Genomic DNA, 13,936 nt, shown 5'->3' with positions numbered 1-13,936 from the left:
CTGCTGGTCCTTTACCAGATGCTCTCCAGCACTGCAACGCATCTCCCTGGGCCGCCACTGCCAGCATCAGCATTGACATCGCCACCACGTTAAAGGCAGGTCATTTGGAGTAAACACCTGGGGTGATATTTGAGCACAGCCAGTTGCCAGCTGTGTGAGTCTCTCCTCTCCAGACCTCAGTTTCCTCTTGGATAACGTGGGATCAGTGACCCCTGTCTGGAAGAGTTGTGGGCATTCAGTGAAACCACACATGGCCTCCCTGCGGTTCTCCACGAAGGGCAGACCTATTCCTGCCCCAGGCTTCTGCACTTGCTGTTCCCTCTGCCCAGAACACTTTCCCCCCAGATGGCTTCACGGTCCAGCGCCTCACCTTCATTCCAGTTCCCGACAGATGTCACCTCCTCAGAAGTGAAGGCCAGTCCCCGAGCCCCTGTCTGTCAGCTCACCTAACCCTTTCCTCTCCGGTGTTCATTACTAGCAGGAACCATGTTCTGCACACCTGTTTTCATGTGTCTCCCTCAACCAGAATCCTAACTGCATGAGGGTAGGGTCTGCCTGTTCCGTGCCTTGCTGTATTCCCAGTGTCTAACAGGTGCTCAATCAATATTTCTGGAATTGCATACAATTAACAGTGCCTGACACACCTGTGAGTTTGAGATTGTTTCAAAGTAAAAAGGTTACTTTTTTTTCCCAGATGGAGTCTTGCTCTGTCTCGCAGCTCACCACAACCTCCACCCTCTGGGTTTAAACAATTCTCCTGCCTCAGCCTCCAGAGTAGCTGTGATTACAGGTGCTCGCCACCATGCCTGGCTAATTTTTGTATATATATATATATATATATATTTTTTTTTTTTTAGTACAGACAGGGTTACACCAGGTTGGCCAGGCTGGTCTCGAACTCCTGACTCATGATCTGCCTACCTCGCCCTCCCAAAGTGCTGGGATCATAGGCATGAGCCACCGTGCTCAGCCTCAAAGTAAAATATTTTAAAATACATAATTTTTAAAGATTGGCACTCGCTAGGACTCAGGTCATCAGAACAGCGTCCCCTTTCTTTTTTTCTTTTTTAGCATCAGCACCCTCCCATGATGGGGAGTCACTCGCACTGCAAGGGGTCAGCCTGGCTCTGACCTGGGGAAAGCTCTCGTTCCACATGGCTGGGACTTGCTCCCTGGCAGTCTGCCCCCACCCATGGGTGCCAGGCCTGAGATGAGTGGGCACTCGCCTGGGAGCACGGCCTGTCCAAAGGCCCAGGAGCTGCAGGTTGTGTGATGCAGTGGAAGAACCTGGGAGGCCCACATGGTGGGAGGTCAGAGAGGGAGGGCCGGGGGGCAGGTGGGCAGGCCCAGGCCACCAGGACCTCGTGGTGAGAATAAGTCATGTAGCCCTTATGCTTAGAGCAGGGAGAGCCGTGGAAGGTTTAAAGTCACCAGGCAATGCAATTGAACATGGATTTGGCACAGCTGTCCCAGAAGAACCCATGAGGGTGAGTAGAAGGGAGAAGGCTAAGAGCTGAAACAGCAAGGCCTATGCAGATGGCAGGGGCCAGCAATAGATGGGGTCAAGATTGGGTTTCAGGTCATCAGGACAGGGCAGCCACGTTATTTATCAACCCAGATGGTGGGCACGGAAAAGATGACAGATCCCCCTGCAGAACCACCCCTGGCTTCCTGGCAGAAACAGCCCAGGCCCTGGAGGCAGCACCCATACCCTCCTTCATGCCCACTAGGCTAGAGCCAGCCCCATGCCCCCACAAAGCTGAGCCAAGCTGTTCCATGAACTCACTTGGCACATTTATTAACCATAGGCCTATGTCTGCGGCCCCGTGTGTCTGCTGCCCTGTGCTCGGTGGCGGTGGTGGGAAGGCAGGGCCTGGTGCCTGGCGCCTACTTGCCATCCACCCATTTGAGCTGCTCCTTGCCATTCACGGTCACTGACTTGAGCTGCCCGTTCTCCTCCACCTCCACGCGCTCCTGCCCATTCTCCACAATGCGCCTGGTAGTGATCTTGTGGCCATTGATCATCTCGGTAGACGACATCACAGACTTGAACCCGGAGCTGCCAGGGCCACAGCCCCTGAAGGAGGTGGATGAGAAGGTGGTGTGGCTGCCCCCACTGCGGCCCAGCGTGTTGAAGGATGAGAAGGCTTCCATGAAGGCCGGGAACTCTCCAAAGCCTGTGGAGAAGGCCCCCGGCAGGCCATGGCCCCGGCCACTGCAGTCACTGTTGAATGGGCTGTCCTGGAAGTCAAAGGAGAAGGGGTCCAGGCCACCAAAAAACTCCCGGAAGATGTCCTCAGGGTTACGGAAGGTGTAGCCGGTGTAGAAGGGGCTGCTGTAGGGTGTGCTGGCCCCACCAGCGGCCTGCCAGCTGTCACAGCCCGCACAGTCGTACAGGGAGCGCTTTTTGGAGTCAGACAGGACCTCATAGGCCTCAGACACCTGCTTGAACTTCTTCTCCGCCTCCTCCTTGTTGTTGGGATTCTTGTCGGGGTGCCAGCGAAGGGCCAGCTTGCGGTAGGCCTTCTTGATGTCCTCCTGGGAGGCGCTGGCCTGCACGCCCAGCACTTCGTAGTAGTTAGCCATGGCCGGGGATGTGGGTGAAAGAAGAGGGGACGTAGAGGCCAGGTGGGCACAGCGACCCAACTGGTCAAATGGACAGGGGAGAGGTGGCCGCTGGTCTGGGGCCCTTCAGCAGGGTTCTGGCTGGACTCTGCAGGCTCTGGGCGAGATTCTGCCCAGGAATTCACCTTTTCATAGTAACAGTTCTCAGGGACTGGAGAGGCCCCCACTGAGAGGGGTGGGAGAGGGGAGGGACACTGCAGCTGTGGGGCCAGGCCTGGGTGGGCTGCCCTTCAGAACTCCCTTTGTGACATCAGCTCCCGGGGTGTGGCAAACCCCTGCCCCCAGCTCTGCATCAGGCAAAGCTGGGCTTGCCCCTGCTGGAGAGGCAGCCACCATGGTGGGCCGGAATGGGACGTCCTGTGACCCAGGCAGTATGGGCTGAGCCCTGGGAACCAAAGGGCACAGGCAGGATCGGCCATGGGATCCCAGCCTTGGTGGGTGACAAAGGTTCATGGCCGTGGTGGGGGAGACGAGCAAGGACCTCCTGGTGTGTCCACTCGGCTGATGGCTGGGTGGCAGCTAAGACGAGAGGAGGCTGAGATGGGGGTCAGGCAGGCTGGGGTGGGTACAAGAGTCTGCTTTTCTCGTGCCTATTATCTGGCCAGGTCCTCCACAGTAAGCTCCACAAAGGCAGGAAAGTCTGTCCGGTGTAGGACAGTGGCTGGCACACAAGGTTCATGGGTAAACACTTGTCAGATGAGTGAGGCTCAGAGACACGCGGTGCTCAAGGTCACACAGGGAGTCAGTCAGGGAGGAGGTGTAAAAGCAGAGCCAAGGCTCCAAGGCTGCAGTGGACAGCAAATCCAAAGAAGTGTTCCACTCAATTCTGGTAAGAAAAATAGGGAATGATGATAAATATTGATTACTGAGTACGGTGGGTTGGATAGTGGCCCCAAAAAAGATATGTTCCCATCCTAATCCTTGGAACCTCTGAATGTGAGTTTATTTGGAAAAGGGATCTTTTGGGATGTAATTAAATTAAGGATGTCGAGATGAGATCATCCTGGATTATCTGAGTGGGCCCTAAATCCAGTGACGTGTCCTCAAAGGGGGTGGACACTGACGGGGTGCTGCAGCTGCAGGGATGCAGCCAGATGCTGGGGGCCAGGAGGGCCCTCCCTGCAGCCTCCAGAGGGAGTACAGCCCCACTGGCACCTCGATTTCAGACCTCCGGCCTCCAGAACTGGGGGAAAGAGATTTCTTTTGTATTAAGCTACCCAGTATGTAATAATTTGTAACAGCCCTGGAAAATGAATCAGGTGAGTGGGGTAACCAAATGTTCTTAGGCGTTTATATTCCTTTAATTCTTGTTCTTGTGTTGGATGGATTATATATAGAAACAGCAATTCACAATACTGATTAATGTCTATTTCTACCTTCATGTCACCCAGCTCCAGTTAAGATCAAAACTATGCTAAACTACATACTAATCACACCAATGAAGATCCTAAAGTCAACTAAAGATAGCCTGCCTTCCTTCCCTCCCTTCCTCCCTCCCTTCCTCCCTCCATTCTTCCCTCCCTCCCTCTCTCCCTCTTTTCCTCCCTTCCTCCCTCCCTTCCTCTCTTCCTCCCTTCCTCTCTTCCTTCCTCCCTCCCTTCCTTCCTCCCTCCCTTCCTTCCTCCTTCCCTTCCTTCCTCCCTCCCTCCTTCCCTCCCTCCCTCCTTCCCTCCCTCCCTCCTTCCCTCCCTCCCTCTATTCCTCCCTCCCTCCTTTTGCCTTTCTCTCCCTTCCCTCCCTTCTTCAGTCTTGGCTTTTTTCCTTCCTTCTTTCTTCTTTCATTCCTCCCTTCTTTCTCCTCTTCCTTCTTCTAGTCTTTATCCCTTTCTATTATCCTTCTTCTCTCTTTCTCTTTTCTTTCAATGATCACAGCCGCTAGCTTTCAGGCTCCTAGCAGGGGACAGTATGTTCTAACCAATCCCAAATTCCAGGAGGGATGGAGACTGTAAAGACACTTTGCGAACCCAGCCTCCAGTGACCATCGCTGTCTCCCCATGCAGCTTATCAAGAGCATGACACCCCTCCCCCATGCCAGGCATCCACCACCCACACCTGCTGACACATGTGGCTTAGCAGAGGAGTTGAAGAGCAGAACTTCTCCACTGGGTGTAGCTACAGATAAACCTGGTTCTGTATCTCTGTGGCTGGATTTTTGTCACTATGTCTCTGTTACCAGTTAGCACCTGCTGTCCCTGGCAGGCTTGTCCATTGAGGTGGGGGAAAGATGCTTGCCCTGCACAGTTCTCCATGGTGGTGGTGGCAGTGGGAGTGGTGCCGCTGTTGACTGTGGTGCCGGTGGGGAGAGGCACGGTGGGTGTCCATGGAGATAGATAAGGTGTCATTAAATAGTAGAGGTGACCATGGTAGCAGTGTTGGTGTGTAGGTAGAGGTCACAGTGGGGGTGGGGGGGACAGTAATTGTGGGTTAAAGTGGAGTTGATCACGGTGATGGTGATGCTGGTGGTGACAGCAGCAAGGCTTGTGCTGGAGAGTAATTGCGGTGGCGGGGGGGGATGGTCATGCTGAGGAGATGGTAATGTTGAGCCTGTGTTGTGGGTGGCAGAGATGGTGCAGGTATGATGAGGAGGTGATGGGAATGGCTCCTAGTGGAGCCATGGGTGTGGTTGGCAGTGGTGACAATAATGGTGATAATGAAGGTGAAGATGGTGGAGGTAGCAGAAGTTGCGTCTTGTTTGGCTCTGCCACAGTGACAGCTTCCAGATCTCAGTGGCTTATGACAAACATCTAGTTCCCCGCACTTCACCAGCCAGTGCCTACAGGCAGCTGCCAGGGCCCTGCCTCCCATAACTTTTCACTGTGGGCCCCAGGCTGAAGGAGCAGCTCTGACCCACACACCCCGCTCTCCTGAGGGTGCTGCTCGGAGCTAGCAGGAGCCTGGGCTGCCTCTGCAAGCTTCTGTTGGGCCATGATGCGTACGTAGCACTCTTGCTGCATCCCGTGGTCAAAGCCAGTGTCTGTGGGGTGGGGAACGACTCCTCCAGGAAGGTTCTGCAAGTCTCAGGGCAACAGCGAGAGAGGCGTGAAATTCTCATAGGGTAGAGGGAGTGAGCGGTTCTCCAACATAAGCCAGATGCTAATGGTGGGTCTGACAGCAGGGGTCGGGGTGAGGGGGCAGGGGGTGGTAATAATGGCCCTGCTGGGAGCAGTGTTGGTGCTACTGGTGCCAGGACACCAGTGGTGGTGATGGGGTAGGAGGCAGGAATTGTGCTATTAATGGACGATGGTGGCGAGGGTGGTTGTGGAAGAGGCAATGGTGGGGGGTTGCTACTGAGTGGTAGGAAGGACACGTGGTGGAAATGGTGGTGTGAGTGCCGATGGGGTGGCGATGGTGATGGCACTGATGTGTGGGGCTCTGTACTTTCCGTTGGTAACTTGACATCACACCAACCTCTTCTATGGTCTCCTTGCATCCTAGAGACATCTGAGGGATTTTCAAGAATCCCGTCACTGGTATAGTTCCAGGTTAGAGCTGGCCAACGCACGAGATTTGGAGAACGGAAAAGAGAGGCCGTTGCAGGCAGGTGACAATGGCAAGCTTTGCAACAGTTCGGGGCAATCTTCTTCAAAGCCCTTGCTTCTGAGCCACAGGCTGAGGCATCGATGGGGGCTCCCAGGAACACCATGAGCTCCCTGGCAGCTCCCAGGCAAGCTCGAGAGAGCCGCCCACCTCGGAGCTGTGGGTGAGCATCTCGATTCCTTGTTCCCTAACTGTTGCTCACAGACCATTCAGGGTGCAGCCTGTAGTAAATGCCCTCCTTGGTACACATAGGGCTATGTACTGTGAGGGTGATGGCGGCTTGGATGAAGGTGGTGGCTGTGATGGATGTGGATGTGAGGACAGCAGTGAGGAAGCAGATGGTGACGCCAGGGAGGCACTGGAGGGGCGGTGGTGGCTATGGTGGCAGTGGTAATCTAGTTAGAGGCTTGTGGGTCTGGCTGAGGTAGACAGTGGTGGTGATGGTGGCAGTGACAGAGGAGGCAATGATGGTGGTAATGGCAAAGGCAGTGGGAGTGGCGACAGTGCTGGCAGCAGAGATGGCAGTGCTGATCAGGTGATGTCACCAGTGGGATGGTGGGTGGAGATGGAGGTGGAGGAGGTGTGGTGACAGTGATGTGGTGGTGATGCAATGCTGACATGTTGGAGAGCTCCATGGTCACAGTGACAGAGATGATAGGGATAGTGGCAGTGGAGGAGATGGGGACGGGGTGCTGTGGTATTGATGGTGATGGTGACACTGTTAAGGGTGTTGGTGGCCTGACATTGTAAAGGTGAAGCCTGAGGTTTCCATGACAATGGAATCAGGACAGTGGGGGGGGTGACAACAATGTTAAGAGACAAGGGACCCAGCATGACAAGGCATCTGAGACTCCTGTAGCTGCTTCCCTGTCCCGGCCCTCCCTGCCTTGCTGGAGACCCTGGCATTGGTCTGTGTTGTACTCCCAGGGGAACTTTCTTCCAACCACTGCCCTGTTCTGACCCCTGTTCCTGGGTCGTGTCTGTGGGAGTCAGCCAGGATGGAGACAGGGCTAGAGACCCCCTCACTGCTGCCCATTCAGGGCTGTCTTAGAGCACACGGAAGAGACCACTCAGTAGGACTTACGGGAACAGGAGTGTCACCTGGGAGCAGATCCCATACCTCACCATCAATGGCACCTTGAGATGGAGGTCCCTGTGGGGAGCTCCCCATAAAGGGAGTTGGGGACCGTGGAGCCAGGCAGCAGGCAGAGGAGTTTCCCTTCTGCTAAGGGTTCAGGCTAGTCTTCCACACTGGTTTTTGGGAGCTGAAGAGAGCAGCAGCAGCTCTGAGGCCCCCACAGGGCCTGCTGGAGGGACAGGGACACACAGTCATGAGCATGCATCTAGGCCCCACACTCTCCATCCTCACTGCTGTTAGGTCACCTTCCCTCTTCAAGTCTCTCTGTCCCCATTCACCAGTGGGTGCTTTCAGGGCTTCGCCCTCTCTGGGGAGCCAATCTGGCTTTCTTGGCCTCTGATGCCCTATGTCCCTGGTCTCGGGCCTGCCCTAAAGTCAACCCTGAGCCATGGCCAGGGAAAGAGGGAGGACCTTCAGTGACCAGAAGAGGCCCAGAGAGGGCAGGGCACACCCAAGGTCACACAGCAGTACCAGGAAGGTCTCCCTGGGGCGCTGATGGAGCTGATTAAGCAGCCAATTGGTATTCGGAGCAGCCAGAGGCCCCTCTCTGTCTCTGTAATTAATGGAGTGGCTTTTTAAAAGGATTCTAATCACCCCCGATCCTATCTGCTTATCACTAGAGTTCCTAATTAGATGATCCTGGCAGTCACTCAGCTAATTCCCTCCAGCCCCCTGCAGCCCTGCCCGACCCGGGCAGCCCACTCCACCCCCAGGCCACCCTGGCCTGGCCAGATGGGCAGTTTGGGGCCTTCTCTCCCCTTAGGGCCCCTAGTCCCCTAACTGCATTAGCTCCAGGATGGATGGGTGACAGCGATGGATGGATGGACGGGCGGCTGGATGGACAGAGTGGCAGGTGAGTGAAGGGAGTAGAGTAGATGGGCGGATGGACAGACAGACAGACAGGTCGAGGGGCAGATCCCACAGTGGGGAAGGGCTCAGCCTGTCAGGTGAGATAGCCTGGGTTCAAACCCCAGCACTGCCACTCTCCAGGCATGTGTCCTTGGGGGAGTCACATAAACTGGCTGTGCCCCAGAGTCCTCATCTCATCTGTAAAAGGGCAGTAATGATGGTCCCCTCACAGGGTTACTGTGAGGAGCTTAGAACGGAGAAGGAGCTATGTGTGTGTGTGTGTGTGTGTGTGTGTGTGTGTGTGTGTGTGTGTGTGTGTGCTGGTCTCCTGGCAGTGTTGATAACGGCTGGGCAGAGACAGATGAAAAGGGAGTCTGGCTGGTGAGCCAGTGGTAGGCAGACAGGCCCATGAGCAGACTCACATGCAGATTGGTGGCCAATGGGGTGGGCAGGCAGTGGGCTATGCAACTGTGGAAGGGCCCGGGAGATCACATCCTCCCCAGTGGTGCCTGGGAGATCTCAGCTCAGCTGTCAGACCTCCAGGCAGCCTTCCTGCCCAGTCCTGCAAGCCAGTGATGACAAGTGCTCACTGGGTTTCCTGAATTCCTTCCCTGCCATCCCAACCCAGGTACACCCTTCGTGGTGGTGGACCATGTGGTCTCTGGAGGCTCAGATCTAGCTCCAAGTAGGGGTTAATTGCCTGAGTGAAGGGATCATTTGTGGGGCCCTCTGAGTTCCAAGTTGCTTCAGCCAGTTAGGGCAGCTCCCCTCTTCCAGAGTCCCAGCCCCCGGCCCACCTGGCATGGAACAGTCCTAAGCAGGGCTGTAACACTGTGTTCCTTAGTTATTCAAAGCCTCCAGGAGGATCCAACCCCCAGAGCCTCTCTGTTCACCCATGGGGCTCTGCAGTTTCTGGGGTGTGGAGTTTCCTGGGTCTTTCTGGAGTACAGAACAAAAAAGCCTGAAGTATCTTCCAGAGTAAAGGGCTGCATACATATGCACACATCTATGCCAGCAGATAGCCACCCATCTTCCCATAAACATAGCCATCCATCCACCCACCCAGCCACCCACACACACAGCCATCCACCACCTAGCCACCCATACACCCAGCCACCCAGTCATCCAGCTATCGAGCCACCCAGCCACCCACACAGCCAGCCACCCACACACACAGCCATCCACCACCTAGCCACCCATACACCCAGCCACCCAGCCATCCAGCTATCCAGCCAACCAGCCACCCACACACCTAGCCACCCAGCCACCCACACACATAGCCATCCACCACCTAGCCACCCATACACCCAGCCATCCAGTCACCCACACACCCAGCCACCCAGCCACTCAACGATCCAGTCACCCAGCCACCCACACACCCAGCCACCCACCACCCACACACTCACACACCCAGCCACCCAGCCATCCAGCCACCCACCCACCCAGCCACCTACCACCCAGCCACCCACACACCCAGCCACCCATACACCCTATGTTTCCTGAGTACTTGTCCATACATATGCCATATGCCAGGCACTCCCCTTGATCCAGGGATCCATATGTCAGTGAAGGCACTGGACAGAGCCTTGCCCTTATGATGCTGACATGCAGTCAGGGAAGATACAAGAAACTAATAATGCATGAACATTTAACATGATAGCAGGCCGTCATCAATCCGTGAGGGAAAACAAAGCAAGATGGGGGCTTACAGGAAGCTGGGGCTCTTAGGGAGGTCAGCTTGGATGCCCCAAACCTCCACATGCATCCTCAGGCACCCATGCCCCCATGCATGTGAGCACATGTGTACACATGGTCACACATGTGCACACAGGCCCTCCATGAGGCCCCATAGCACTGTTGTGTCTCCAAAGGCGTGGCCCCTGCCAGCCCTCTCTGGGAGGTCTGGCTGCCTCACGCCTCTCTCAGTCTGGGCCCTCCGGTGACCCAGGCCAGGCCTGCTCCCTGGAGCCCAAGGCACATCTGTGTTGTGCTAGGTCTGCTAGCAAAGAACCTGGGTGGCTCCTATGCAACCAACAATTCCGATCCACAATCCTTCCCTGCGCTGGTCTGAGTTAAGGCTAGAAACAGTTGAATTCAGCAGCATCACCCCTGTCCTCCCACACAGGGAACTCCCAACCCCAGGCCCTGGGAGAAGGAACAGACACACGCAAATGTGTGAATGCAGCTCCAACACTCACTGGAAGGAGAGATGACACTGTCTGGGGAGTCTGGGAAGGCTGGTCAGAGGAGGTGATGCCTCATTAGGGTTTGGAGAGGGAGGTTCCAGCAGGGTCGGCCTCCCACACATGAAGGGCCTTTGATGTAGACACTGGACGTCCTTCCCCAGGGAAGTAGCTCATTCAGTCATGGGACATTTCAAGGTGGGAAGAAGGTGTTCATCACACGGCTGTGATCACGTGCCCATATGCAGACCACTCTGTCCTGGGTGCATGAGGAGTTCATCTCTTAAATCCATGGTTCTCAACAAGGACAGTCCTCCCTCCCCATGGGACATTTGGCAATGACTGGAGGAGTTGCTACTGGCATCTCCTGGATGGAGGCCAGGCAGGGCTGTTGGTAAACATCCCAGTCTAGTGCACAGGACAGCCTCCACCACAAAGAATCATCCAGCCCCAAATGTCAGCAGCACCAAGGTTGAGAACTCTGTCCTAAACCCTGAAATTTTCATTTGATAAGTGCAATTATAATGCAATGTCTTTTTGATGCACCAAAGGCATTAATGTCTTCAATGTGAATATTTAAAACACACAGGTGACCTGTTTGGTGATTTATTTCTTAATAAAGCAGGAGTCTTATAACATGGGAGTGGTTCCATGAAAGGCAACAGCATGCACTGGGCTCAGTGGCTCAGTGGCAAGACAGCAAGCATCTGTATTCGACTGCACCTGGAACGAAGGGGATGATGGGAATAGAGCCCAGAGAGGGGCAGGGGCTGCACCAGGCAGAACTCAGATGCCAGGCGACAGAGCGTGAATTGTATCCTGGAGGGAGAGACCTTGAGAAAATTTAAAGCAAGGGGAGGATGGGATCCATAGCATGTCCTAGAAAGAGCTCTCAATGAGATTCAATTTTATACCCACGAAATTGGTAAAAATGTCAGTTTGACATTGCCAAGTGTTGACAAGGAAATGGAGCAACTAGAATTCTTATACCCTGCTGGTGGGAACATGTATTGGAACAACCAATTTGGAAAATCCTTTGGCCTTCTTTTTTTTTCATTTTTCAAACAGGGTCTCATTCTGTCACTCAGCCTGGAGTGCAGTGACACAATCACAACCCACTACAGCCTTGACCTCCCAGGCACAGTGATTCTCCCACCTCTGCCTCCTGGGACTACTGATGTGCACCACCATGCCTGGATAATTTTTTGTATTTCTTTTTTGTAGAGATGGGGTTTCACTGTTACCTAGGTTGGTCCTGAACTCCTGTCCTCAAGTGATCCTCACACCTTGACTTCCCAAAGTGCTAGGATTACAGGCGTGAGCCACTACACCTGGTCCTTTGGCATCTTATAGACGTGAATGTAAGGTCTCTTGTCTCAGTAATTGCACTTATAAAGCAATTATGCCCCCAGGGAAACCCTCACACATGGGCATATGGACAAGAACACTCCTTGCTGCACTGTTTATGGTAGTGGTAGAAGGGAGCGACTAAAACGTCCATCTTAAAGAGAATGAGCAAATACACTGTGTTACAGTTTTGAGGGGACTATGACACTACAGTGAGAAGGAGCAGACTCCATGTGTGAGCAGGGAGGTGCAGCCCCAGCACAGCAGTGAGCAACACAAGCCAGTCATTGAAAGCATCGCTGTGACACCACTTATAGAAAACATGCAGGATAATGCATTCAAGATTTATACATATAGAGTAAAAGCATAACAACATGCATGGGAAAATGAAGACCTGGCTACCTCTGGAGTTGGGGAAGGGGGACAAGAGGGTCATGAGGGTTCCATGATCTCTGTGGTGTTTCCTCCCTAAGCTGGGCTGGGGAGGGTATCAGGGGGACTTGACTCTGCCCCTACTTTTCTAACTCCTGGAGTTTGTGCCCTGGAGAGTGAGCAGGAACATGACCTGTGTACCACCAATAGCATATGCAAGGTGGGGGGATGTTATCCGGGCTGTGCTTCACCAGCTCTCTTGACGCCTCTGTCAGCTGCGGTCTGTGCAGGAGTCAGCTGCCGAGATTCCTGCAGCTGCAGGGAGGTGAGCTCTGCCCGTAACCTGGAGGGGCTGTGATGCAGATCCTTTCCTAGTCAAGCCTCTAGGAAGACTGGCCTTCTCTGATGAGAAGCCAGCCCTGGTCAGTAGGTGGATTGCAACCTGGTGAGGTCCTGGGGAGAAGCTAGGGCCAAGCAACATCTGGGCTCATGGCCCATGGAAACTGTGAGATACTAAACACGTGTGGTTTCAAGGGGAGAGGTGTGTAGTGGTTTGTGATGCAGCATAGAAAATCAGTATCAAGGCTACCATGGTGTTGTTTATATTGTTAGCTATACTTTTGGATATCTGAAATATTTCATAATTAAGAGGTTAAGAAAGGCCCCTGTAGGAAGAAGAGACAGTCTGGAGGCTGGGAGGCCCAGGAGGAGCTGGCACAATGGAGAGGGGACAGGCTGGGCAGTGCAAGGTGAGGAAGCAGGATAGGGCTGGTGTCAGGACCAGTGGGGTGTGTGTGTGTGTGTGTGTGTGTGTAGCAAGCCCCCTTCATGCCTGATTCTGAGGAAAGGGAGGGGCCCATGCCAGCATCCCCTCAAAGCCTAGGAGACCTGGATCCCAGCCTCACAGCATTAGAACATCAGAACAGCCGGACCTAGCAGGGCAGGGGCCAGAGAGAAGGAGCAAAGGCAGCATTTTCCCAGGGTCCCCTGGGGAGCCTGGCAGTGTGGGCTGGGGGTGGGGCAGGGAAGGACAGATGGGGCTGTGGGAGGGAGCAGCTGCCTCTCCCCTCTCCAGGGATGCCCATTCCCCAACTTCAGCCCGCATACCAGTGGGAGAGATGGTGAGACCCTCCCCCCTCCTTGCTCCCACTGATCTTCAGTTTCCCTAGTGATACTGGAGGGATGATCTCTGAGGACCCCCCTGAGTTGGGTGGGATAGAGAAAGACATGAGAACACCTACAGATAGCCTAGGTCACCCCACTGGCACTCCCCCTGGTCCTGGCAGCCTTGGTTCTGTGGGAGAAGGAGGAACAGAAAGAGCAGGCAGTTTGCCCAGGGTCCCCAAACACCCTCATCTTCTAGCAGTGGAGGTGGGCTTGAGGGCTCAGTCAGAGCCCCCATTAGGCTACCCAGGATGAGCCTAGAGTGGGGAATAAAATGGCATTAGAAGGGTGTCCTTGCTGGGTGGTTTCTTCAAGACCTTCTGTCTTCCTCATATTATCCTTCCAATGACCCTGAAAGATGTGGTCTTGTTTGACTGATGAGGAGTCAGGGATCAGAGAGGCCAAGCCACTTGCTCGAGCCTGCACAGCAAGGGGGAGTCAGGTCTGTGTTTTGTAAGGGGCTTTACCCTGAGTGGCCTTAGTTAGGGACCAGGAAGGCCTGAAGGGCCCCAAGGAAAGAACTCAGATAAAGCTTCCCTAGGATCCTTGATCAGGGTTTTGAAGAGTGAAGAGAAATTCCCCAGGCTGATCTAAATGAGAGAACATCCCAGGGAGAGAAAACAGCTAGGAACAAGACAGAGAAGACAGGTTTTTGTGAATGACTAAGTTTTAAATTACGCATGTGGCATATACTCAGAACATATCAAAACAACAGCCCACA

General features: G+C 54.3%; 1 protein-coding gene and 1 long non-coding RNA gene across 2 annotated transcripts; one reads left to right on the top strand and one right to left on the bottom strand.

Moving 5' to 3' along the window:
- Nucleotides 1–1,777: 1,777 nt before the first annotated feature.
- On the bottom strand, nt 1,778–2,827 carry DNAJB8 (DnaJ heat shock protein family (Hsp40) member B8). Its single transcript, XM_008982258.5, has one exon. The coding sequence runs from the start codon at nt 2,584–2,586 to the stop codon at nt 1,888–1,890; it is 699 nt and encodes a 232-aa protein (XP_008980506.1). The 5' UTR covers nt 2,587–2,827; the 3' UTR covers nt 1,778–1,887.
- Nucleotides 2,828–2,923: 96 nt separating this feature from the next.
- On the top strand, nt 2,924–4,765 carry LOC128929761 (uncharacterized). Its single transcript, XR_013527550.1, has 2 exons — nt 2,924–3,059; nt 4,557–4,765. It is a non-coding gene; the product is annotated as an uncharacterized LOC128929761 (long non-coding RNA).
- The last annotated feature ends 9,171 nt before the right edge of the window (nt 4,766–13,936 follow it).

Source organism: Callithrix jacchus, chromosome 15 (genome assembly GCF_049354715.1).
Source record: "Callithrix jacchus isolate 240 chromosome 15, calJac240_pri, whole genome shotgun sequence".
Taxonomy (NCBI): Eukaryota; Metazoa; Chordata; class Mammalia; order Primates; family Cebidae; genus Callithrix; species Callithrix jacchus.
Note: the sequence above shows the minus strand (reverse complement) of the source record. Positions and strands in the feature narration are given on the sequence as shown.

Coding starts and splice junctions, on each gene's coding strand:
- DNAJB8 (XM_008982258.5), bottom strand. CDS start 2,586: ATGGCTAACTACTACGAAGTGCTGGGCGTGCAGGCCAGCGCCTCCCAG.